Below are 27,933 nucleotides of genomic sequence, written 5' to 3'. Positions count from 1 at the left end.
AAAACCTTCAATTATCAGGCAATGAGTCACTTGAGTTGGGTATTCTATGAAAGGTGTTTGCATGCTAAATATGTGACCTGATTAAGAATTGACTTCTGGACTCCAATGCAGGGTTTCTTAAACCTTTCATTGACCCCACTCCATGTTCCTTTAGTAACCATCTCCATTGGTTTTGTGACCACAATATCTCGAATATTGACACTACAAAATTACCTAGGAGATATCATCGATCAATGCGGTCGTATCACATCCTAGGGTACTAGCTCATAGGTCTAAGGGGACCTGCTGTTATATACATAGGGTGGAGTGAGGTTTACTTCAAAAGGCTAGACAGTGTTTCTTTCATTTCAAATGTTTACTATTATTGTTTTTTAACTGTGAAACAATGAAACATTTAGTGTTTGTAGAGGCAACTTTTACTAAACTGATTGCCTTATCGGAATCAACACATGCAATGAAAGAGAGTTATACACACGTTTTCCATTAATGTATGTTTTATTGTTAATGTATCGGGCTGTTTCCCTTTTACGGTAATTCAGTTACAGAATATTGCACACAGAGAAGGGGAAAAGTAACCAAAGGTAGAAAAATCCGTCAAGAAGTAATGTTTTGTTGTAACATGATGCAGAACAGAAATAAATGTCAGGGCCCTGCTTATATAACATCCAGCATAGAACAAAGCTATCAGGAGTACAATTCGCCATCTCATTACAATTAAGACATGTTCACTTTAAATATATATTTTAAAATAGTATTCATTTATCTATTACATACAGAAGTATAACGCATTATAGTCCACATGCAGAAACAAGCAAACGCTGATACTGAATGTTTAAATATATGTATACATATATATAAACATATATGTATGTACATATACAGGTATATACATATAAATATATATATATACATATATATATATACACACATATATATATACGTATGTATATATATATGACCTAATGTTTACAATTTGATGGTAGTTGTTGGTTTGGTTTTTACCTGCATCCCTCAAGTAATGTATCAACAAGTGAATTCAAACCATTGTAATTTCTTAAACCATTTTCAGTTAAGGTCAAAGTTTAGCTACCCTTTTTTATGTTGAGAAAAGCTTCTTACTCTTCAAAGTTTGCAAAGAGTGATGCAGGGCAATGTGCTAGGAGGCGGGTTGTGCTCAGAATCTTCAAAAAACCTAAGAGGATGGTTAAGGAGGAAAAAATAATTTGGTCAGCTCTGAGAACCCACACTGTTATACAATCGCATTTTAACATATCTTTCATATTGGGCAACGAAGAGCAACCGAAAAGATTATCCTTCAGCACACAGAAAAAAAAATCTAGAGTTATAATTCTTTACATTCTTTTGTAACATTTGCCTGTAGCTGTGTTACAAATTCACCATTTCGTATGGTCCGTTGTGGTGCACAATGGTGCCAAACTAGCATGGCCAGCTATTATTCTTTGTGTTAACTGTATTTCAAGTTTAAGGTTAAAGAAACATTCATATTTTTTTTAATTAGTGCATTAGCTTTACTGCCTAGACACTCGTATGAGGAAATAGACTTACAGGTATGGAGGACAAACTCTTTCGTTCCTTGTGGGGACCCATAACTTGAGTGCACTCGGCCTCCAGGCATCAGTAGCTGACTATTAGCCAATGGAGCTGCAGTACATAAGCTTGGCCGTAAGGCCCAGCAAAGTAACAAAGGCCAAACACTGCAAGGAACATCAAACGAATGGAACATGCTGCATTTTTGGAATGATTTATCATGAGTAAATTGAGATGTGCACGAGGCACACACATTCTGCATGACTTGTTGCGGTAACGTAGACATGCAGACACAATCTGTTCTGAACTTAAGGAAGAAGTTTGCACAAATGGCTCAGAAACTCTTGTGAATTTAGTGATTTGGACCGACCAAAGCTGGAGCAGTGCTGTAACACAAACGAACTGAAGAACATTTGTTCTAGGTTGTAGAACCCAATACATTCCTAAAAAACATCAAGTCTTGAAATCATACATTTGACACAATACATACACATCTCAATACATACATTTGGGGAGGCCATTGCTTACTGCAATGGTGTCCAATGGCTGCCTCTTGCCACTCGTACTTTCCACTTGGTTGACTTTAGTGCTGTTGAAGGCTTTTCTCTGGTACACTGTGCCAAAGTATGACTTCTGCAATATACCTCCCCTTAAACACGTAGCCTTCACCGATCTACCGAGGATTTTGCTGTACACAGGCATGAATGAACAGGGATTTCACCAGTCGACCTATAATGCTGTGAAAGGCAATTACAGACATTCCTGCTGGCCATTCAGACACATTTTTTTCACAATGAAAACATTACCTTGTGAGAATAGAGACCAAATCAGTATCAGCAATGGCATGCCAGCTCTGTTCTGTCAGTCACACAGAAGGCTATAATCGGTATGTGTTGTTGCCTTGAACACTAACACCAACTTTCAACCTATAAATATTTTTATAAACTTTTTCAGAAGTTTTGTTCGTTGCAAATGCAGCATCTAAAACATGTACAAATAAAATAATGTTGTCTGAAAGCAGAACCGCTAAATTATACTGCTTAGTGTTAAAAATGATAAATTAAAAATTATATTAACTTTACAAAAAGATAGCTTAGCTTCTGGAAAACATTAACATAAATATATAAATTAGACAGCACATAATAAACACTGAAATATAAACCATCTGTTTAGTACACTAACAATTCGGTTTTCTAAGGCGCAACGTTCCCTTTTAGAACGGTGCTGACTTGATAATGGAGGGATCTACTGTAGAGTTTAGCAGCTTTCTGTCCCAGGTAGGCACTGCAGAGCGACCGGAGACATATCTCAAGGTATTCCAAAGCCAGAGCGGGGCCCGCAGCACTAGGTGTCTACAAACGAGAACCTTTACTTCATGCGAGGTGTAGAACCTTAAGGTACAGTTACATTCATATGGCCCCCAGTTTATTCTCACACTTCTTTCTCTTGCTCTCTTTGATCCTTTGGGAGGGTTTTATGGTGGAAGGACTCAAAAGACATGGCATTAATCTATACCTGGGTCTGTAAGGGAACAGCTATTCGCTTTAACATCTTTTAAACACAAGTGACGCATGCCATTAAAGGGGAACTTTTGCTGTTATCAGTTAATTATTAATTATAGTTATGAAAGTGCCAACGGCAGGACCTCACTAGGCTATTTAAAAATGTTTTAATCCTCATTGATATGAAACTTACAGTGAAGTTGTGAGCCATGACTGTGAGGTGCTCTTGGTGTTGCCACTCGGTGTCAAAGAAAGTGCAGTGGGGACTGCACGCGAAGTGCAGCCCCCATTGCTATATCTTGATAAAAGTTGAAGTCAAACAGGTAGGGATTTTCTATATTTAAAACAAGCAACTGGTTGCAATTTAGCTTTAACATTTCAGCTTGTTAAGTAGCTTTTAATTTAGCTTCAAGGACCCATATTTCTGGAATCTGCATGGCACCCCTTAACAGCCGTGAAATAGGCCAACCTTCTTTACAGAGACATGTTGGGAATGATGTGTAAAATTGCCTTCCAATATCCAGACTGGATATGAATGCAAATACATTATCCGATGTCTCCCTGTGTTCCATAAAATAAATAAGTGCCACGATTCATGAGAACGAATCGTGGCAAGATGGCCGCTGGGTTAAATGGGGTGTGTAGACCAGTGAATAAAGTCTTGCATGCGTGACATCAGTTTTGAGTTTTCTGCATGCATCTTAAACAACATGTCCCCCTTTGTAACCGAGGCAAGTCATGTCATCGATATAAGGAAATGTTAGTGGAGATAATGTAAGCCTCCTTAAAGAAATTATAAAAGATGCAAGAGAAAGAGGGGACAAGAATGGGCTGTTACCCACTAAACACACCAGCAAACTCTGCCCTGGCAAAGGAGACATTCTTATTGTACAGGCAAGGGAATATAACAATAACAATCACCAAATGAGTTCTCATGGCATGGGGACCAGGAGAAACTGGTAAAGGGCAGTACTCTCCAACTTGTGCTTTTTACCCATGTCTGTGTCAATGCCTGCCTCTAAAATCCCACAGTATCGGCACACAGGCACAATGTTGGAAAGTCAGGCGCCTGTCTTACTATTATTGCTGCGTTCTCAGTGCAGAGACCTACAGCATCCTTTACTATTGTTCCACAACCAACCTTAACCATAAAGAAGGAAATTAGGCAACACATCAAGCACGACAAAAGCACAAAACCTTTAATGCTGACAAGCTGGCCCTGGTCACCCCATTCCTCAAAGGGAAATCCTTTGGTTCCTAGGATATGTCAATCGAAATAAAAATATTAGGGTGCACAGTACTCAAGCTGTACGTGTGGAGGGAGTGCCCTTGTGTACATTTGAACACCTAACTAATGCGTTCCTCTATTCAAATGTCCACTGGTACCATAAAGAATTCCTATAACTAGAGTACAAGATTAGCATCTACAAGTGCAAAGCTCAGGTTAGCAGGTTAGAAATGTGCTCTTTCAAACTAACAGCATGATCCTCAACCAACCCAACCTTGTATTTATGATACTTCATATATGGAGTACAAGATGATCAGTGTCTCTGGCTTCGGCATTCAGTGACCCAAGATGAGGCCTTTTGCTTCTTCGAAAGTCACTGCCCCATCCGTCGGATAGAGCGGTGGCCACACCTTATCATGGCCAGTGTTTTTTGAACTTCCAAAACAGATGACAAGCACAGTTAAATTCTTCATGTTGGATTTTCAAATGAGACTCGTCGACAGTTTGCAGTGGTCATGGTCACACGATTCCAAAATATCATCACTGAACAATATGCCAGGTATATGGGGAATGAGAATCATTCAAATGACTCATCCCCAACTCCTAAACTCTTACCACATCAGGCTTCTATTTACACCATCGCTGATGCAACCGCCATCATGCATGCTCAGCACTGCATGCAGATCGGTGCAGAGACATGTGACAAATCAAAATGGCATTGCAATCAGGGTCTCATTCAGAGCAGGTCTCCTGCATCAGACCAATGGACAGTTATGTAGCATGATACAGAAAGTCAGAATAACCAAGGAATAAAAAATGCCTTCCACAATGACTGCCCAGTATGCGGCCTCTGATCTCAGCACAGCTCCCTCAAGAATCCAACATGGTCTTCTCGAATATCCAGGGTCTCTCTGGATGAAGAGGTGGCATTCCTTGCACCCGATGCAACGAGAAGTAATGTTTCGAACCAAAGGAGCGCTGTACTATGACTGGATACTATGATGTATGCAGAGCACTACGTGTGGACTGGATAAGATTGATGGGTGCAAATGCGCCTCAGAACTCGATCTTGCATGCCGGGAACGATTCGTCCTGCATCACGACCGTGCTGCTGCTCGCCAGGACCATAATATTCAGCTGCTGCTGTTTCTCATGGGTCTGCTGGTACCACTCGCGCGTCACCTCTGTGTCATGGGTTGGAATTAACGTGACCTAGAAACAAAAAAAGGACAAAGATTTAGACGAGCCAACAACCTGCTGAAGCCCGCATTGCAACTATCATAGATAGCCAAGCCTAACGCTTTATTTTTTCCAGTTTTTATCTTGCACAGCCACCAATCACAATGATTAACCTCGGAAGTCCAAAGGAAACGTAGACATCAAACAGCGGTGCTGTTGTCTAGGCATGGATTACGTCGTTAGCATCATACTGGAGCCTAAACAATATCATTTTCATACATTTTTTTAAAAATGTAATAGCTTTGCTTATCTTTGGGGAATACAGTCTCCCAGTTGAAGTGAAACACGAACGAATTCCACGCACGCTGCACCCAACTGAAGCTTTTAAAGGATATTATCGCATGTGTTTCGATAAATATATTGTATTTTTCTGTACCGCATGCCATACAAACGCCGGTATGCTGATTTCAAGGGCAACAGCCAAAACTCAGAGAAAGGCGCTCTCAAGGGGCGCGGCGGCTCAGTTTCTCATTCTAGAGCTATTTTTAGACGTGAAATAGGCATGTTATGCGACACTGAAACACCGACCCGGCTTGCTACAGAGCAGCTGAGAATGGATCTGTACTTGTCCACTGCGGCTACAATTTAGGAAAATGAACGTTACTTGGCAATATATACATTTTTAAAAGTCTTTTAGAAGGTTATTGTGTAGCTCTGTGTGCATGGTAGCAAGGAGCCCTTCGTGGGTGCAGTTATCAGACATAGATCTAAGAATATCTGTGATATATTGAAGTCTCAGGGGCCCCTCGCCATGTTATCCAGTGTTACACCACTGTATATACATAGTGGAGCCGCACAAAGGTATTGATAATGCCTTAATGTAAAGTGCTGTGGTACCCATGGCTTTAAAAACGTGATCAAAGCATGAAGTAATTGTGCTCCTGGTCTGATTATTTTCCCGGTGCTATTTTAATATTTTATTATTTTTCTTGCTTTTCTTTAAAGCTTCTTTGGTATTTAAAATGAAATCTGTAATTTCCACAACGTGAATAACTTGAAACACATAGGATCTCATTGGGAGTGAGCCTGAACTTGTCTGTCTATTTCCCCCACTATCCAAAACAACCGAAAACTAGCAAAGAAACTGCGGGGAATTACAGTGTGAATCAGACCCAGAATTACAGAAACACCCAATTTTTCAGTGGAATATACGTTCATAATACCCACTAACAACGCACTACCAGATTTGAAAGAATCCACAGTAAGGGTAATGCCGGAAGTGCAGGCTTACTGGGTGTGGTTCCAGGGCACTTCATTTTTTTGTAGGTGGAGCCTGGGCAGCTCATGCACTGCTCAGTGAGCCATGCTGTATTCGAGTATGTACTTGAAGCCCCACCCACTCTCTGCCCATATTTGTCATTGGCTTGTGTCATTGTCCTTCGTAAATGCTGGCTTCTGATTCGTTAATAGGCTTGTTAGTCCCTCCTTAGTACTGCCTTGTCTTCATTTGTAACTTCCCATGAGGACTGGCCCTTTTACTTCGGTTGTTACCGGGTTAGTCTTCTTTAGTCTGCAAGCAGTGTTTTCTTTAATGAGTTTCTCTTACTGCAGGAGGGTCTCTAGTGTGCAGTTGTGATCACCTGCTTGTTTATTTAACTCGTAGCAAACGGGGAGCTCTTCAGGGGCCATGGGAGACAGCTGGGGGCAACTCAGCTAAGCCTTCAAGCATTTGGAATGCAATAGGTCTTGCATTTGCGAGAGTTTAAGCTATTGACACTGTAAATGACAATGCCTTTTTGTTTTTTTTTTAAACCGAAACATAAATATAAGGCATTGTCATTTACAATGCCAATAGCTCAAACTTGCGTAAATGCGAGACCTGTTGCATTGCAGATGCTTGTTCTTTCCTTTATGCAGTGAAGTATATCTTGTAGATGCGTGATGGGCCACATGCAAAATGTAAGCTCTGTTACAGCAATTGCATTTCTACATATTTTTATTGTTACAAGGAAAGTTCAGATGTGTTAACATCAGAATTGAAGCAGAAGTGGGGTGTACAGGATAGAGAACAGAAAAACACAGACATTTGAATTTTTGCCTTAAACTTCACGATAGATTCACTAGGTGATCGCATCGAGACAAATGATGGGGTCTCCAGCTTTGCAAAGAGAAAAGCTGCTAATTGTGCAAGATGGTGAGATATATATGTTCATGTGGGAGAAGGCGGAGACCACCGAAGTTGTAGTGCCTTCCAAATTAGAAATGTGCTTTGTGCCCCACACATAGTCTTTGATCATCTTATCTATGTACTGAAACATAATTTGGAAACTGCAATGGGAGCATGTTAAATATATAATTCAATCGTCCACTACCATTTTGATTGTATGTACCCTTCCCGAAAAACAATCATTGGCAGTTTTGTCTATCAGAATGGTGTTTTTTTTGGTTTTTTTTGCGAACGATGAGATTGAGGACATAGCCAATATCAATTCCTAAATATTTTATTGTGCTCACAGATCATTGGAACAAGTGCCTTGCTATTGAAGAAGCTAGAGTGTATTTGCTCAGAGGTAATGCTTCACACTTCAACCAGTTTATTTTAAAGACAGAGAAACCTCCAAATTCGGAAATAAGGTCTAGAGCATTTAGGATTGAGACCTCAGTTTTTTATTTATTATTGCATTTTCCAGAGTGAAACAGTACAAAGGAGGAAAAAAACAACAAAGCATAATAACACAGCATTACATCATCAATATACTATCAGCATTATGAACTTATAAGTTTCCAAGCAGGTTCAACAAGTAGTGGTGGCCAGCATGATTCGCGGGTGGCGGGGCTGGTGCAGGCTCACAGGGAGGGGTGGATTCGGGAAACGATGCACAATGTAAAAAAATGTATATAATAATAAAATAGATACTTAACTTGCCGCACGCCGGGTCCCACTTCTCCGCTCCTGCTCTCCTCCTCAGGAAGCACAGCCAGGCTTCCCTGACCAATCACAATGCTGCAATGCAGCTTTGTGATTGGTGAGCACCCAGGCGCCCCTGACCAATCACAACGCTGCAATGCAACGTTGTGATAGGATTTGAGCGTCCTTGTTCGACGCTCAGCAAGGGAATGGGGGGGCCTGGTCATGTTCTCCACGCAGGCTGTAACACAGTCTGCATGGAGAGTGGGGAAAGTGCACATGACTTGTTTGGGCTGCCCGAGGGCGCCGACCAAACAGTCATTGCGCACTTGGGAGCGAGCAAAACACTTATGCCCTGCTCCGAGAGCAGAGCAGCCCCTCCCACCTGCCTGCCTGCAAAGCAGTGAGCAGGAAGTATAAAATGATAATAAAGCAAACAGTGTTATTATCATTTTATGTTTCTAAAGCAGTAGTGCGACGCCCCTCCACCATAGCGGAGGAGCCGTCCCTGCAAGTAAAATACGATCAATTATACAATATCCAGCCGGACCTGACTTAAGTGATAATAGACATACCTCCGGAGAATACAATAGGGAGCAGATCTGCACATGATCCATAGAGCTGATGCCTTGGTGAAGGACCAGGTCAACTTACACTAGCCGAAGAGACAAGAAAACACATAGTGGCACAATCAAAAAAATGAGAGAGGCTGGGCTGTGCGAGAACCCGAGGGTACGTCTCCACTGGGTTCATGTAACATTTGACAAATTCTTGCGCTGAGTCCGGCTGTGAGAAGAAGTGAGTCTTGCCATTATGCTCCAGGTGGAGCATAGCGGAAAACAGCATTGAATACTTCACCCCATTGGATCAGAGAAGCTTCTTGACTTCCAGGAATTATCTGCGAATTTCCTGGACAGCTTGGGTAAAAAGATATACGGAAGCCTTCGTATTGCAGATCTGGTATATCCCTTTTGAGGTGCAGTATAAGGTCACAATCTCGGTAGTTAAGGAGCCGTGCAATTGTACGTCAAGGGTGTTGCCCAGGTTTGGGTTGGGAGCCAGAGAACAATGCGCTCTTTCTACAATTAGGGCCATTGAGAATTTACTGCACACATATAAGGTATACAGGAGCTCCTTCTATTCAAAATGTTCCATATTACTAGGGGAGACAGATCCAGGGACACCCAGTATGCGTGCATTGTTGTGGCGAGAATGGACCTTGAAGTCTTCCTTTTTTGGCATGATTGCCTTCAGATCATGTAATGTGGTGGTTAGGGCGTTGTTCAGTTGTTTGTTGCATGCCTTTTAAGTCAGAGACTTTGATCTCAACCTCGGTCAGTCTCCTATCATGCCAATCCATATGCTCATGGAATCTATCCAGCCTGGAAGTAAGGGTATCTGTCTTTCTATCTATTGATTTCAGACTATCTTTAACCTCCTTGAGCATGGCTGCAATTGGTTCACCTGAGTGCCCTGCACGTCTCCCTGAGCCACAGAGTGCGGCCGCTCAAATTGAAGCTTTGCCTGTTTGTTGTCCGTTTTGCCCATGATGGAGGAAAGACAAGGCTGGCTGCAAGACGCCGCACCTCGTGTTGGGTGAGCAGTTGCAAACAGAGAGACTCCAAGGTGTGGTACAAAAGAGGGATTGTGTTTTCTCCCACAGGGGGAATGTGTAATTTACACCGGGTGTAATGTGACCATCAACTGAAATGGGGGGAATGGCTTTGGCATCAAAAGCTTCCCACTCACCATCTGACCTCAGGTCAGGCCCACACAAAAGCCCAGGCCCATGTCAGGTAGTCGAAATGGCAAGATGAAGCAGGCAACAGAGGGTCCTCCACTGTGGAATGGGAGGGGAACTTAGTTGTCCGGGCTCCAAATGATGGGTCCTAGGGAAAGGCAGAACCCGATACCCAAGGATGCAGCAAGGAGGACGCCCACAATTAACATACCCCGGGGGGCGAGCACAGCCAGCAGACTCCAGGCGTCGGCAGCAAGGGTAGGAAGTCTGGCTCAGATGCAGGAAGATGCCAGGCCGGCTGCACAACAGTGGTAAAAGACCCGGGCAGGTCTCATCATCTGAACCCCCACCAAGGGAACAGAAGTGGCATTGCAGTCCACAAGCACAGGTAATGTAGTTGGAACGGCTTGAGCATGCCCTGGCTGAGCTCCGGGATGCCACTGTTTGAAGATGGCAGCCTACGCACAGAGCGCAAGGCCCCGCTGGCAGCCCGACAGCAGGTGCCTGTCCCTCACAGGCCCCAGACAGACCTAGGTGGTGGCTGCGGTCGTGGCGTCAATCAGGTGACAATGCCCCTGAGTCTCCATTCTGCCTGAGCAGCAGCCATAGGCACTCCCGAGGAGGGCCACATGACCAGCTGACATAGGCTGCGGTAGGTCAGCAGGAGACCTGGGCAGAAGAGAGACGTCACCAAGAGGTCCCACCGCCATCTCCGCAATCTTGTTCACTGGTGAAGGGCAGTGCAGGTAGGACGTGTAGGTGACAAAGTTCAGAGATTGAGAGGAGCGGTCTACTGGATCGCCGGTGCTAAGCGGCCATCTTCTCTGCAGGCTCTTTAGCGTCCCAAGACCTCAGGTTTGGACAATAGCAAGAGAACATCATTAGGAAGAGAATGCCATCAGCATAAAGAAGTTGTTTATCTTGTTTTTCGGTTAAATGGAAGCCAAGTATTGTTTCTGATTGTTGGATTTTGGCTGCCAGCGATTCCAGAGCTACTTTGTGTGGTGAGGGAGGACATTCTTAACGGCTGCCTCTGTGGATCTAAAAATAGGCCAATCTAAAACCATGGCTGTTGATTGCTGCCATGGGTACCTGATAAAGCCAGTGCATTCTTTGCACATAATTCTGCTTAAATCCTGCCGTCTCCAAACCACGAAACAAATAACTAGCATCTCTAAGGCTAATTCATGTGTCTACCTATTTCCAAATCCTATTGGAATACCAATTACAAAAATTCGTCAATCAAAATAAGAATGCTAATAAAAAAAAACACATGTTGCTCTCAATAAAAATCACAGCATAGAAAAGGAGCTCGTACGGATGCTTTTGCCATCAGAAGCATCCGTAAAAAGGAGACTTAGAGAACATTGAACAATGTTCCACTACAAGGACATCATAAGTGTGGCACCTGTACTGTTTGTGAACAAACAATTTAAGGGACTGAATTCTACTTGAGTACAATAAAATGGTCTCATGTATAATTCTCAAACTGTAAGACAAAAAACATGGGGGCAGATTTATGAGCCCCTTGCGCCACTTTTGCGTCACTTTTAACATGGGAAAAGTGACGCAAAAGTTGCGCAAGGGGCTCATAAGTCTGCCCCATGGTGTATGGGATCATATGCCCTGGCAACAAGCTATACCAATCATGAAGTCCGCAAGTAGATAATTCAACATAAATCCTGTATTTGGTACAAGAAATTACAAGCCCACTTGTCAAGCACTCCATTACACATGCTCATGGTGAAAATGACCTAAAATGGACAGTATTAGAAGTGATCAATCCCAACCCCAGAGGAGGTAGTTTATAGTCAACACTCACTCGCATGCATGCTTCTCAACACTCACTCAGCAAACACACAACTAAAATATGGGACCTGCTGAGCAGCGACGCACCCAAGATCCTCTTCATCACAGAGACCTGGCTGAACCCCTCACCAGCTCCCGACATCACCAAAGCAATCCCAGCGGCCTACAGATTGCTTGACAGAACCGCTTTAACAAACCAGGAAGAGGACTCACTATTATCTACAAGAAATCAATCAAATGCACAACATCCACAGAGAATACCACCCTATTCACGGAACACCTGCACTTAAAGCTGCAGATCTCTGAAAACTTCACCCTGAATGGAACCCTCACCTAGCGACCACCCAGAGCCCAAGCTACCCTTACCAACCTCATCACCAACTTCACTGCTCTGCTCAACATTGACTCCAGAACCTACATTCTCCTCAGAGACCTCAACTTTCTCCTGGAAGATTGAAACAACCCTTGCTCCACAGCACTCCATGGAAGCTTGAACAACATCGGACTCACCCAGCTTGTCCCAGAACCAACACACACTGCAGGACACATGTTGGACCCCATCTTCACCACGAGCGACAGCATCAAATACAACACCACCACACCATTCACATGGACCGACCACTCCATCATTCACTTCCAAATCAACGCACCTCAAGTCAACACCCCTACCAGGTTTTGCATTCCAAGCCGTAGCTGGGGCAAAATCACAGAAGCAGACGGGCACAGATCAACCTAGCCCCACAGACAACCTCGACAAGGACATCAATAACATCAGCAACTGAATCAAGAACTGTGAGGACACCCTCGCACCCATCAAACTCAACAAGCATAGTAGATCAAACAAGTGGCCAGATGGTAAACAGAAGACCACTGAGACACTAAACAACACTGTAAAAAGCTAGAAAGGAAATGGAGAGCCAACCATGACACCACAGAACGAACTGCCTACAAGGCTGCACTCAGACACTATCACCAATAAATAAGAGACACCAAGAAAACAGCACTTGTGGACCGCATTGTATGAAACTTCAATAGCTGCAAAGAAATGTTCTCAATCGTTAAGGATTTGACCTCACCCTTAGCCACGTCAACAACATCCCTTCCTCCCAACAACTCTGTGACATCCTATCCAGCTTCTTCCACAGCAAAATCGCAAACATCTTCAACAACTTCGCACGCCAACCGAACCCCAGAGAAATCATTGCCAACCTATACACCCCCAACCAAGATGGTCACCTGACTGAATGGACGACTCTTACCAGAAACAACACAGCGGCAATCATGAGGACCATCAACTCAGGAGCCCCAATGGACCAATGCCCTGACCCACATCATCAACACCTCCATCATGCCCACCACTTTTCCGGATGAATAGAAACTTGCAGAAATTAATGCCCTCCTCAAGAAGCCCACAGCCGACCTGAATCAACTGAGCAACTTCCGACATATCTCCCATCCCCTCTATCCAGCCAAAGTGATTAAGACGGCCATCAACAAGCAACTGACAGCCCACCTTAAACTTTACCATCTTCTAGACAACACTCAAACAGGAATGAGGAAGAACAACATCACTGAAACAGTCATATTGCGCCCAACAACGACATTCGATTCATCCTGGACCAAGGAGAAATAGTGATCCTCATCCTGCTCGACCTCTCCGCATCCTTCAACACTGTTTCCAATAACACCCTCATCAGAAGACTCCATGAGATTGGCATACAAGGATCTGCTCACAAATGGATCTATTCCTTCCTCACATGAAGAACCACAAGGGTCAGGCTGCAACGCTTTTTTGTAATTTAGAGTTTTATATAGCGCAAACTTGTCCCAAGGGTATCAGAGCACTTTAAAGACTTTGCACAAAGAACAATTACAGGGAATATACAAGGAAAATATTATATTAGGCATACAGGGAGGTAATATGACATAGAGATATAGTTCAGAGGTAGCAATGGAAGATTATTTTAGAAGTTGAAAAAATAGTGGAACAGATTTTCCCAGAGGTAGTCAATCATAGGCATTTGTATAGCGCACTGCTCACCCGGAGGGTCTCAAGGCGCTGGGGGGGGGGGGGTGGGGGGGGGGTAGGGGACGCTACTGCTCGAACAGCCAGGTCTTGAGTTGCTTCCTGAAGGCGAGATGGTCTTGCGTTGTCCGGAGGTGGATGGGGAGGGAGTTCCATGTATTGGCTGCCAGGTAGGAGAAGGATCTTCCTCCGGCGGTGGCTCTGCGGATGCGGGGGATGGTGGCGAGAGCGAGGCTGGCGGAGCGGGGCTGGCGGGTGGGCTTGTGGAAGGTCAGGCGGCTGTTGAGGACCTTGGGGCCCAGGTCGTGGAGGGCCTTGTGTGCGTGGGTGAGGAGTCGGAACGTGATTTTTTTGTTGACGGGGAGCCAGTGCAGGTCTCTCAGGTGTCCGGAGATGTGGCTGTGTGGGGGGTGTCCAGGATGAGTCGTGCTGAGGCGTTCTGGATCCGTTGGAGTCTCTTCTGGAGTTTGGCGGCGGTGCCGGCGTAGAGGGCGTTCCCGTAGTCCAGCCGACTGGTGACAAGGGCCTGGGTGACCGTCTTCCTGGTCTCGGTGGGGATCCACCGGAAGATCTTTCGAAGCATGCACAGGGTGTTGAAGCATGAAGACGAGACGGCGTTGACTTGTCTGGTCATCGAGAGGGAGGAGTCCAGGATGAAGCCTAGGTTGCGTGCGTGGTCCATTGGCTTGGGGGTGGCTCCCAGGGCAGGGGGCCACCAGGAGTCGTCCCAGGCAGAGGGTGATGATCCCAGGATGAGGACCTCCATCTTGTCTGAGTTCAGTTTCAGGCGGCTGTTCTTCATCCATTCGGCGACGTCTTTCATCCCTTCGTGTAGGCTGGCTCTGGCGGCGTCCGGGTCGCTGGTGAGGGAGAGGATCAGCTGGGTGTCGTCGGCGTAGGTGATGATCTTGAGGTTGTGTTGACGTGCGATGGTTGCGAGGGGGCTCATGTAGACGTTGAAGAGGGTGGGGCTGAGCGATGACCCTTGTGGAACGCCGCAGATGACTTCGGTGGCCGCTGACCGGAACGGGGGGAGGCGGACTCTCTGGGTTCTTCCGGCGAGGAATGAGGTGATCCACTCCAGGGCCTTCTCCTGGATGCCGGTGTTGTTCAGGCGCTGTACCAGGGTGCGGTGGCAGACAGTGTCGAACGCTGCGGAGAGGTCCAGGAGGATGAGGGCCGCAGTTTCCCCGTTGTCCATTAGGGATCTGATGTCGTCTGTGGCTGCGATGAGGGCGGTCTCCGTGCTGTGGTTGGCTCGGAAGCCGGATTGCGAGTGGTCGAGGGATCCGTTGGTCTCGAGGAAGGCGGCTAGCTGTCTGTTGACGGTCTTCTCGATGACTTTGGCAGGAAAGGGGAGGAGCGAGATGGGGCGGTAGTTCTTGAGGTCGGAGGGGTCTGCAGTTGGTTTCTTCAGCAGGGCACTGATCTCGGCGTGTTTCCAGCACTCCGGGAAGGTGGCGGTGTTGAAGGAGGCGTTGATGATGTCGCGGAGGTGGGGTGCGATGATGTGGTCGGCCGTGTTGAAGATGTGGTGTGGGCAGGGGTCCGTAGGGGATCCGGAGTGGATGGTGTTCATTGTGCGTGTTGTGTCTTCGGTGCTGACTGGGGTCCAGGTGCGGAGGGTGGCGGTGGGGGGCATCGGTTTGGTGGTGGGGTTCGTGGTTGGTGGGCCGAAGCTGTTGTGAATGTTGGCGATCTTGTCGTGGAAGAAGGCTGCGAGGGAGTCGCAGAGGTCTTGCGAGGGAGTGATGTCATTGTTTCCGGCGTCGGGGTTGGAGAGCTCTTTGACGATGCTGAAGAGTTTCTTGCTGTTGTGGGTGTTGTTGTCCAGTCGTTCCTTGAAGGCTGTCTTCTTTGTGGTGCGGATCAGTTGGTGGTGTTTGCGGGTGTCGTGTTTGAGGGCCGTCAAGTTGTCTGTGGTCTGGTTGGTGCGCCAGGTGTTCTCCAGGGAGCGGCAGTTCTTCTTGGAGGTGATGAGCTCGTCGGTGAACCAGGAGGCTTTCTTGCTGCCGCGTCTGCTGGGGGGGTTCTTCTTCAGTGGTACTAGAGCGTCTGCGCAGTTGGTGATCCACTGTGTGAGGTTGTTGGCGGCTTCGTTGGGGTCCGTTGAGCTGGTGGGGGGGTTCTGGCTGAGGAAGGTGGTGAGCTGGTCGCCGGTGATCTTGTTCCAGCTCCTGCGGGGGGCTTGTTGGGGGTGGTGGTGGGTCGTCGTTTTACTGAAGCTGAAGTGGACGCAGCTGTGGTCAGTCCACTGGAGATTGGTGGAGTGGCTGAAGGTGACGTATTTGCTGGATGAGAAGACTGGGTCAAGCGTGTGGCCGGCGTAGTGGGTGGGGGTGGTTACCAGTTGCTTGAGTCCGAGGTTGGCCAGGTTGTCCAGCAGAGCAGTGGTGTTGCGGTCCTTGTTGTCCTCCAGGTGGAAGTTGAGGTCCCCCAGGAGGATGTAGTCGGTGGAATTGATGGCGTGCGGGCTGACGAAGTCTGTGATGTCTTCGCTGAACTGTGTGCGTGGTCCCGGTGGTCTGTAGACGAGGGTGCCTCTGAGCGTGGTCTTGGGGTCAGTGTGTATCTGGAAGTGGAGGTGTTCGGCGGAGGTGAAGGTGTCATCGGAGTTGGTCGTGATGCGGATGGTGTTCTTGTGGATGATGGCGATGCCTCCTCCTGTCTGGTTGACGCGGTCCTTCCTGGTGATTTTGTAGCCTTCCGGGACGGCGATGGCGACGTCGGGCGCTGAGGAGGCGTTCATCCAGGTTTCCGTCAGGAAGGCGATGTCTGGTGCTGTCGAGTCGAGGAGGTTCCAGAGTTCGACGGCATGCCTGTGATCGGAGCGGGTGTTGAGCAGGATGCACATCAGGTGTTTGTTGCTGGGGCTCGGTTTAGCAGGTGCGGTGTTGGGTCGGAGGCCGGTGAAGCGGCAGGTCAGGCAGGTGAAGGGTCCGTGGGTGCGTCTTGGGGTGGCTCGGTAGCAGGCGGTGTTTCGGCCGGCGTTGAGTGCGTGGAGGGTTTTGGCATCGTAGATGTGCAGGGTGTGCTGGCGAGGGCGAGGACCAGGGCGTCTGGTGCTGGGCGCGGTCCAGGTGCGGACGGGCGCAGACGGGCTTACCTTTGGCGCACCTTCGGCGCTCAATTGGCGCTCCCACTGCGCGCGTCCGCTGCGCGGTCGCTCTGGGGGCGTCATAAGTAAGGAGCGGGGAGGGAGGAGCAGCTGGGTAGCGGGAGCGGGGCGGCGAATGGAATCACAGGGGGGCGGGGCCGCAGGGAGGCAGCGGCGGGAAATTCCAAGAAGCAGCGGGCAGCGGGAAATTCCCAGGAGCAGCGGGAAATTTCCAGGAGCAGCGGGCAGCGAGCGAAGGAATCTGCAGGCAGGAGGCGGCAAAGGCAGGCAGGAGCGGCAGCAGTGAGTGGGGCGACCAAGCCCTGTGGAGGGTTGAGCGGTCACACTCTGTGGTCCCCTACGATCCCCTTAAGTAAGGAATCTGCAGGCAGGAGGCGGCAAAGGCAGGCAGGAGCGGCAGCAGTGAGTGGGGCGACCAAGCCCTGTGGAGGGTTGAGCGGTCACACTCTGTGGTCCCCTACGGTCCCCTTAAGTAAGGAGCCGGGAGGGAGGAGCAGCTGGGTGGTGGGAGCGGGGCGGCGAATGGAATCACAGGGGGGCGGGGCCGCAGGGAGGCAGCGGCGGGAAATTCCAAGAAGCAGCGGGAAATTCCCAGGTGCAGCGGGAAATTCCCAGGAGCAGCGGGCAGCGAGCGAAGGAATCTGCAGGCAGGAGGCGGCAAAGGCAGGCAGGAGCGGCAGCAGTGAGTGGGGCGACCAAGCCCTGTGGAGGGTTGAGCGGTCACCAGGTAGTGATGGTCAAGCTCATTGATGGCTGAGGGGGAAAACCATCAGAGCAACATGATTTTTTAAGGAGGGTGGATTCAGTATTTTCTGAGAAGAAATAATTTAAGGTTTTTTCTGAAGTAAAGGAATGATTGATTGTTACGTAGATCCTGTGGCAGAGTGTTCAAAATTTTAGGCCCATTCCCAGAGAAGGAGTTGGTGAGTGATTTTTCTTTCTTAAACTTAAACAGAATAAGGAGTAGAGTGTTTGAGCTTTGCAGAGACCTCTTTTGGCCAGTTTTTGATTGTTTGTTAGTGAGGTATTCTGTTTTTTTCAGTATAAAGAGCTTTGTGGGTTATGCAAGACATTTTAAATATGCTTCTCACTTCGACTGGTAGCTAGCTGAGTGTGGGAGTGATGTGATTGTAGTGTCTTTTCCCAGAGAGACATCTAGCCGCTGTGCTGAAGGTGGATTTCATAGGAACAAGGTGGTATTTTGGAATACTGGTGATCATTGCATTAGCATAGTACTACTTAGAGAGGACTGGGGATTGCATTACAGTCTTTAGGTCTTCAAGTGGGATGAAGGGTTTGATGTATTTTTTTAGGTGTTTCAGCGTGCAGAATGTATTTCTTGCTGAAGCGTTAATATGGTCTTTCATGCTGAAGTTTTGTCCAGCGTAATCCCCAGTGATTTAACAGAGCGGAGATAGATAGTTTACAGTTTAATGCATTAAGATTGCAAAGCAAGTTGTGGATAGGATAAGACTTTCCTTTTGGCTGGATGAGGATTAGTTCGGTTTTGTTGGGTTTAAGCATTTAGGTGGTTGTTGGTCAGCTAGGATTTAACCATTGAAAGAGTGTTGTTTAGGTGCTGTATGTCCTTAGAAGATGAGATTTTGAAGCAGAGTTGTCTGTATAGAGATGGAAGGCAATTCTGGCCTGTTTAATGTCACTGTAAGGGGCTCTATATAGAGGTTTAACGAAGCAGGGGACATGATAGATCCTTGGGGGACTCCTTTTGGGACAGACACTACTGGTGAGGTGGTATTGTTTAATTTGATTAGGTGTGATCGTTGATCCAGGTATGAGGAAAACCACTGAAGAATAGTACAGTTGATGCCTGAAAGCTGTCAGAGGGTGTTTAAAAGAGTGTTTGTTTGTGACTGTATCAAAGGCCGCTGAGAGGTAAAGGAGGATTATGAGGCAGGCCTCACCAGCATCCAGAGTTTTGTGTAAGTCGTCAATGATGTTCAGGCTTGCAGTTTTGGTACTGCAGCCTTTACTGAACCTGGTTTGGAAGGTGTCATGTAGGTTATATTTTTCAATGGGATTGTTAAGTAGTGAGAGCACACATTTTCAACAGTTTTGGCAATGAGAGAAAGGTTATTTATAGGTCTGTAATTATTAAGGTAATTCGGGTCAGCATCAGGTTTTTTGATGAGGGGGGTATGGAGCCTCTGGTTAGGGAGGAGTTAATGATTTTAGTCCGTGTTGGGGAGATAATGTGTCCGAGGGATTTACCAAGAGATTGATATACGAAGTCCCACAGGGATCATCCCTCTGCCCCACCCTTTTCAACATATACATAACACCACTAACCAACATCACCCGATCACAATATATCACGTCATCTCCTACGCCAATGCCACCCAATTCATCATCTCCCTGATGGACAAGACAACCACCACCAGGACCAACTTCACCAATTGCATGATCACGGTAGCCGAATGGATGCAAACAAACGGCCTGCAGCTCAACTCCTACAAGATGCAAGTACTGGTCTTTGGCAACATGACCTCCCCATGGGAATCCACCTGGTGGCTGTCGGAGCTAGGACCAAAACCCAAAGTCCACGCAAGAAATTTAGTGATCATTCTAGATGATAAGCTCAACATAAAGGCTCAAGTCAACACAGTTTGCACCTCCTACTTCCACATCCTATGCATGTTGCGAAATATCTTCAAATGGTTGCCTCCAAAAATGAGGCGGACCATCACGCATGCAATTATCACCAGCAGGCTAGACTACCGTAACACTGTACACCGGAATCTCCAAACAACTCCTACACAGACTGCGGACCATCCAGAACACTGCTGCATGACTTATACTCGACCTTGCATGCCACACTCACATCATACTGCCCCTCAAGAAGCTTCACTGGCTCCCTATTCACAAACGCAGGCAATTCAAACTTCTTATAGGCACATACAAAGCCCTACACAACACAGGACCAGAATACCTGAACAGCCGCATACACTTTCACCAACCCGCCAGACGCCTGCACTCTGCCTCACTCTCACTCGCACACATTTTCCGCATCCACAAAAGCAAAACTGAAGGTCACGCTCATTGCATCCAAGGCATGCAACAACCACCCTCACCACCCCAAAGCCTCCTTGAGTTCCACAAGAAGCTGAAGACCTGGCTCTTCGTATAAGCATCTTGGGGACCACACACCTACACACCTGTCCAAGCATCTGTATACCTTCTCGGGTGATTAATGCGCTTTACAAATCAATATAACATAGCATTGCCAGTGTTACTGAAAAAAGAAGCAATTCTAATTTTGTGCTTTAATAGGATGATTAAATGAGCTGCCTAAATTCAAAATGTATAATCTTGCCGATGAGTACGAGGTCATATCCAATACACTAGAAAAACAAAATGTGCTGCATGATTTCTATGATCATAAGGAAAAGAACTACAGTACGCACCACGCCCATACATGATGTCATCCAACAGGATGTATGGAAATGCAATTATCACAACACAGATGTGCCATGGAAGATGACTAGTTCCATGTAGGTGAGCTAGTATCTGGCGCACTACAGCCACAAATTGGGCCTGGTAGAGGAATTTCACATTGACTATGAAGCTTCATCGGGTAGAGGTAAGGCGCCTGCCTCAGTTACAAATTTGACAAGCTGCGCTTCGTGAAAGCATTGATTGATCCATTTCTACTAATAACACAGTCGGAGATCTGGGACTTGCAATTGGGAAAGACATTCCGGCCCAAGGTATCAATGCACCAATTCCAAAATGCTTAAAACAAAGAATACCAAGTTCGGACCTCACACCATAATAACAGCCTCATCCTTCAATGTTTACCATTAAGGTACTGATATGAACAAATTTACTTCCCTATTCCTTGCTTTTCCTGACGTGAGATCACTCAAATCACTTATTATTCTTCCACGTTACATTACAGACATCAAGTGCCATACTATTTTAGAAATCGGCAATGAAATACCCATGTCATTTGTTTCTCACTACTTGCTTGGATGGCCCACACGTTTTGAGTTTAATGGCCTTCTCTTTATCTTTAATAAACAGGCCCTCCAGTTCCCCATTTTGAGGAGACTCCCAGAGCACCAGGGTCAAAACCCATCTACACTTCCGGTCAGGGGTGCTAAGCTTGAAGGATTTCTGTGGAGTCTACTACAAAATAAATCTATTTGATTTCTGCAAAAACTGTGCAATAGCCCCCTGCTCTAATCTTGTGTCCAAAATACAGTATGGACGTAAATTTAAAAAAACATTTGATGGACATTTACCATACTTTGCATCTCCAAACTTTGGAACTGGAACTGCATCTTAGAATCATAAATCTTTTTTCATAAACTTTTTTACACTTGTGTTGTTTAAACAAACATTGGTGAAAGTTGCCAGCATTAATATCTGATGTTGTGTCAATAGTCATATTTTGTGTAAACACTATAATCGAATCTTGTATGATCTAAATATTATGGTAGAACATCCTGTTGATGCAAATGAATGATTACTCTTTTTGATGATCATTTTATAAATTGTCTTGGTCGTTATTATCTTTGATTAATATCAACATTCACTATCACGTGAGGTATAAATATGTTTTCATTTTGGGAAACATACAGCAACATTCTATATTGATCAAAAGCCTTCTTGATGTCCAGGTAGAGGGCTGGTTTATTATCTTGATCATGCCTCTGCTGCCACATTAGGTGAAAGATGGTCTTCATATGATGATTGGAGGTTCTCCCTGGTGTGAACTGTGCCTGGTTCTGGTAAAAGTAAAGAGATGAATTTCTGCAATCTTGTAACCAATATTTTTGTGAGAATTGTTATATCTGTGTTTCTCAAGGAGATAAGTCTGTAGCTGCTACATTGATGTAAGTCTTTGTCTGGTTTCTAGTGAAGGCAAATGGTTGCTTTGTTAGTTCATGCAGGACTCCTCCTTTACCATCTACCTCTTTAAAGATGTTGCACAGTGTTGAGGAGAGTGTTTCCGTGTTGATTTTGAAGAATTCAAAGGGAAGGTTATCTTCTAAAGGGGCCTTAGCCACTGACATATTTTAAATGGCTTCTGCAATTTACATTTTCCCTTAAGTCCTCCAATTCAGTAACCACTTCCTTGTTAAGTTGCAGTAGGTGCAGACCATGGAAGAATTCTTCCCCTTCAAATTTGCTGCTGCTAATTGATTCTGAGGTGTATAATAGTTTGTAAAAGATTGCAAATTCTGTAGTAATCTGTAACGGGTTGCAGAGCATGGATCCCGGTTTGAAGATGATAGCTGGGATTGATCAGGCAGAGTCTTCTTTCTTCAATTGTAATGCGAGCAGTTTGCCCACTTTTTCCATTGTGCTCATATCATTTAAATGTAATTCTGGTTAGAGCCCACTCTGTCTTTGGGGTGAACAAAGAATGAAGATAACATGTATCTTTAAAAAGAGACTTTATCATTGCATATGCAGTTGAAGTTCTATATCTATGAGTAAGGTCTGTAACTTTATCTTTCAACAGTTTTTGAGCCTGGGCCAATTAATGTTTGCATATTGCTGATTCCTTCATCATCTGCCCTCTTGTGCTTGCCTTGCATGAGGCCCAAAGTGTTTGTGTGGTGGATGCATAGTGCTCTTTGAGATGCATGAAGGCTTTTAAAATCTGCTGGAGTTTTTCTTTCTCTCTATGTTTCTTGAATTTCAAGCCAGGCATTCTCCAGTGCTGGCACGGACGAGTAAGAATAACTAAATCATGTATCAATAATAGCGCTGAGTGATCTGAAAGGCAATTATCCAGTATCTCACAGTCCTGCAATCTCAACAAGATTGAGTAAGATGTCATAAAATAATCAACCCTGGTCTCGGTCCCATGTGCCCCCGATAAAAATGTATATTGTGTATCCCGAAAGTGCAGCAAGCGCCAGGAATCTAGAAGGGAGTGGTCAGCTAGTAGATCCTAACACATTTTTCTATCTTCCTGTCTTACAAATTCCAGAGTTACTGATTGATTCATGAGCAGATCCTGAGTAATATTCCAGTCGCCTCCAATGATGACTTTGGCATATCTGAATTTGATCAATAGTCTATTCCGGTCAGAGAGTAAGGAATATGCTACTTACCAGTATGCATCTGTTCTTGGCATGTAGAGCTGCAGATCTACACACTTGTGCATAGATCGCCATCTGGTGTTGGGCCCGGATGTTTGCAGTTTGTTTTTCCTCTTGGAAAGTCTTTGGAAGTCACAAGGTCGGTGACTCCTCCTTTGGATCGTATTGCGCATGGGCTTCGGCTCCATCCTCAGACTGTTTTTCGCCAGCAGGGAAAGATGGAGCGTGGTAATAATAGTGAAGAAACCCATGTGTGTTGTATCTAAATAAGATAGACTGGAACAGATACAGGTAGCCGGGGCGGCGGGTGGGCGTGTGTAGATCTGCAGCTCTACATGCCAAGAACAGATGCATACTGGTAAGTAGCATATTCCGTACGAGGCATATGAGCTGCAGATTACACACTTGTGCATAGATTATATAGCAGTATAGCGGCGACCACCCGTATCTGTTGCAGTGGTTTGAAATAATGTTGTGAGTACAGCCTGGCCCACACTAGCCTGTTGCTTAGTTTGCACATCCACACAATAGTGTTTGGTGAAAGTGTGCGGTGTTGACCATGTAGCTGCTTTGCAGATATCATCTAATGGGATGTTCCCTAAGAATGCCACGGAAGCCCCTATTTTTCGTGTAGAATGGGCTTTAGGGGGAATGGATAGTTTTCGCTTTGCTTTGTGGTAGCAGATTTGAATGCATTTTACAATCCACCTAGCTATCCCTGATTTTGAGATGGGGTTGCCTTTGTGTGGTGGAGAGAAAGAGACAAACAGTTGTTTGGTCTTACGGAAAGGTTGTGTTCTTTGGATGTAGTAGAGTAAGGCTCGTTTGACATCTAGTGTGTGTAGAGCCCTTTCTGCAACGGTCTGTGTTGCGAGAAAAATACTGGTAGTTGTACTGTTTGGTTTAAGTGAAAAGGAGAAATGACTTTAGGGAGGAATTTTGGGTTGGTACGGAGAACAACCTTGTTGTGGTGCATTTGGAGAAAAGGTTCTTGAATGGTAAGTGCTTGTATCTCACTGACCCTTCTAAGGGAAGTGATGGCTACAAGAAAAGCGTTTTTCCATGTTAGGAATTGTAGTTCGCATTTGTGCAGAGGTTCGAAGGGAGGCCCCATTAGCCTTGTGAGAACGATATTTAAGTTCCACACAGGTGAGGGTGGCACTCTAGGGGGAATTATTCTTTTAAGGCCTTCCATGAAGGCTTTAATGGCAGGTACTCTAAAGAGTGATAGATGTTGCCTGTTTTGTAGGTAAGCTGCAACAGCTGCGAGGTGTAGTCGAATGGACGTATAGGCTAGATTGCACCTTTGTAGGTGGAGTAAGTAGCCTATGATGTGTTGAAAGGACACGTCCAGTGGATTGATGGTGTTGTTATGGCAATAAACAACAAAACGTTTCCACTTGACGGCGTAGCACGCTCTAGTGGTAGGTCTTCTAGCTTCTCTGATGACGTTCATACAGTCAGGGGGAAGATTTAGGTACCCGAATTCTGGGATTTCAGGAGCCAGATCGCAAGGTTGAGCTGCGCTAGGTCCGGGTGTCTGATCTCTCCATGGTTCTGGGTTAAGAGGTGTGGAGAGAGGTGTAGTTTTTGGTGCGGTACTACAGATAGTTCCAGCAGTGTGGTATACCACGGTTCTCTGGCCCACGTTGGAGCTACTAGGATTAGTGTGAGGGAGTGTTGTTGTAGTTTGCGCACCACTAGTGGAATGAGTGGGAGAGGCGGAAAAGCGTACGCAAATCTGCCTGACCAGTTCATCCATATCGCATTTCCTTTGGACAATGGGTGTGGGTATCTGGCGGCGAAGCTTGGGCATTTGGCGTTTTCGTGGGTGGCGAAGTGGTCTATCTGTGGATGCCCCCACATTTGAAAGTACGGGTGAAGAACTTGCGGGTGAAGCTCCCACTCGTGGATCTGTTGTGTCTGCCTGCTGAGCAGATCTGCTACTGTGTTTTGGACTCCTGGGACATGCTGAGCTAGGAGAAAGATTTTCTGGGGTATTGCCCATCTCCATATGCTCTGTGCTAGTTGAGAGAGCTGTGGAGAGTGTGTGCCGCCTTGTTTTTGAATATAATACATGGCTGTCATGTTGTCTGTGCAGATCAGGACTGCCTTGCCTGAAATTTGGGTTTGAAAAGATTTTAGGGCTAAGAAGACTGCTAGTAACTCCAGATGGTTGATATGGAGTAACTTTTGTTGAGGTGTCTACTTGCCCTGTATGGTGAGATGTAGTAAATGAGCTCCCCAGCCAGAGAGCGATGCGTCCGTTGTCAGTACTATTTGAGGAACCGGGTCCAGGAACGGTCGACCTTTGGAAAGGTTTGTGGTGTTCCACCACTGCAGAGAGCGATGGGTGCGACCGTCTACCAACACCAGATCTGTTAATTGACCCTGGGCCTGGTTCCATTGTTGCGCTAAGTACTACTAGAGAGAACGCATCTGGAGTCTTGCGTGAGGTACTATGAAGATGCAAGAGGCCATAAACACTCGAGCTGGAAGGGAGTGTTGTGCTATGAATTTTGTGCGTAGAGCCTGAATGCTATCAATCCTGGCAGGATTGGGGTAGGCTAGCGCTCTTTAGGTGTCTATGGTGGCACCGGGGAATTGTTTTATGTGGGATAATTGTAGATGGGACTTCAGGTGGTTTACTGTGAAGCCCAGTTGGTGGAGTAGCTGAATAGTGGTGGACGTGTTGAACACACTGATTGTATGACCTGGCTTTTATCAGCCAGTCGTCTAAGTATGGGAAGACGTGAATGTGTTGTCTTCGCAAATGTGCTGCCACCACTGCTTCCGGTGAGCTTTGTGCACCGGAATGTGGAAATAAGCGTCTTTAAAGTGGTCAAAAAGTCGTTTTGGGAGAGGAGCGGAAGTGTATGTATGTGTTTAGGGGCCGGAGATCTAGGATGGGTCGAAAGTCTCGTCCCTTTTTGGTATGAGGAAATATAGGGAGTAGACTCCCATATTTTGTTGTTTGGTAGGAACGGGTTCTATTGCCTGTTTCTGCAGGAGGGAGATTACCTCCTGCTTTAGGAGTATTAGATGTTCTTGTGACATTGGGTGTTGTCTGGGTGGAATCTTTGGGGGGGTAGATATTAGTTCTAGGCAGTAGCCTGACCGAATTATCTGTATTACCCATTTGTCTGAGGTGATGGTAGCCCAGACAGGTAGGAAATATTGGAGTCTGCCCCCGACCGGAGTGGAATGGTCTGGGGGGGGCGGGCGTTGTTTGTTTTGCCTCTGCCTTTATTATTGTTACCCCTATAGCCGCCTCTTTGATAACCCCTTGTGAAGGTGGACTGAGTAGGGGATTTGTATGAAGTGGACGCGGTGTCTGAGGAGTAGCCTCTAGACGTACTTCGAAAGGAAGAGCGGCGAAAGGAGCGTCTAGGAGGGTGTGACTGTAAGGCTCCCATGGATTTTGCCGTATCCGTATCCTTCTTCATTTTTTCTAGGGCCTCATCCACTTTTGGGCCAAATAGATGTTCTTGGTCAAAGGGTTGGTTAAGGATGGAGACTTGTACCTCCGGTTTAAACCCTGTTATTCTCAGCCAAGCATGGCGACGGAGGAGGACGCTGGTATTGATGGCCCTGGAAGCTGTGTCTGCTGCATCCAGGGCACAACGTATGGAGGTGTTAGTAATAGTTTTACCCTCCTGAATTAGTTCGTTGGCCCGAGCTTTATATTTTTCAGGGAGGTGGTGCATTATGCTTTCTAACTCGTCATAATGTGCCATATCTGGCCAATAGCGCTTGAGTATTGGCGATACGCAATATATTGGCTGCTTGTGATGCAGTACGCTTTCCTGATGCGTCAAGTAGTTTTGACTCTTTGTCAGGTGGTGGTGCTTCGCCTGACGCCTGGGAGTTTGCCCTTTTACGTGCAGTGGATACCACTAGAGAACCTAGTGGCGCTGGCCCTCTGATGTAGGAGGGATCTGTGGGGGCAGCTTTGTATTTTTTCTCGATGCGCGGGTTAATGACCCTGGCCCTAATTGGGTCCTTAAAAACTTCAGGCGCATGCTTTACCACTCCTTTGAGCATAGGCAATATGGAGGTGGACCTATGTGTGGTGTTGAATGTGTCGAGGAGGAAATCCTCCTCCACGGGGTCGGTATGAAAGTCTACCCCGTGATAGTGTGCCGCCCTTTGCATTAAATGGTTGAACCCCAATGAGTCTTCCGGTGGAGATGGTCTGGAGGGGTAAAGATCATCTTGTGGGACGTTGGGGATATCAGGGATATTGTAATCGTCCCATGGGTCTGGGGATCCTGTATGGGTGGGGTCCCCTGTGGGTAGGTCCTGGGGCACATCCCCTATGTCATTATATGGGTCCCCGTGATCAGCATCGTGTGGAGAAGGGGTCGGAGAACGATGAGGTTGGGGTGGAGAAGGCGGAGGGGGTGGAGGTGGGGAAGGTGGAGGAGGTGGAAGAGGTGGGGAAGGTATTCTGAACGGAGAGGTAGCAGAGTCCTTCCTCTTTGGAGGTGGAGGTGGAGCAGGCTTCTCCAAATGTCTCTTTTTGGTAGAGAGTGTCAAATGTCCAGTTTTTGGATCCTTGGTGAGTGTTTTTTGCAAGGGATCGGGTGTGAATAGGTCTGGTGAGGCTGGTCGGTCCGTCGGCGCCGGAGGTGTCGGGCCGTTGGCTTTTTAGGCTTTTCTGTGCCGGTTCGTTGTTTGGAACCTGGTTTAGGAACCTCCGGACGCTTGGTCGGCGCCGAGATGGGTTTCGGTTTCGAAGGGTTCGTGCCGGTGGCCTTGTGTGCTTTGGTCGGCACCGAAGGTGGTGTCGGTACCAAA

At 46.4% G+C, this 27,933-nt stretch overlaps 1 protein-coding gene across 2 annotated transcripts in view; it reads right to left on the bottom strand.

Annotated features, from left to right (window-relative positions):
- Positions 1 to 482: 482 nt before the first annotated feature.
- The window catches only part of MAP1A (microtubule associated protein 1A), a 754,346-nt gene continuing 726,895 nt past the window's right edge, over positions 483 to 27,933 (bottom strand). For both annotated transcript variants that reach the window (XM_085644324.1, XM_085644325.1), the window contains one exon: positions 483 to 5,490. In XM_085644324.1, the coding sequence (XP_085500450.1) occupies positions 5,335 to 5,490 (156 nt within the window). In that variant the 3' untranslated portion in view covers positions 483 to 5,334. The remainder of the gene's footprint in view (positions 5,491 to 27,933) is intronic.

Source organism: Triturus cristatus, chromosome 3_1 (genome assembly GCF_964204655.1).
Source record: "Triturus cristatus chromosome 3_1, aTriCri1.1, whole genome shotgun sequence".
NCBI lineage: Eukaryota > Metazoa > Chordata > Amphibia > Caudata > Salamandridae > Triturus > Triturus cristatus.
Note: the sequence above shows the minus strand (reverse complement) of the source record. Positions and strands in the feature narration are given on the sequence as shown.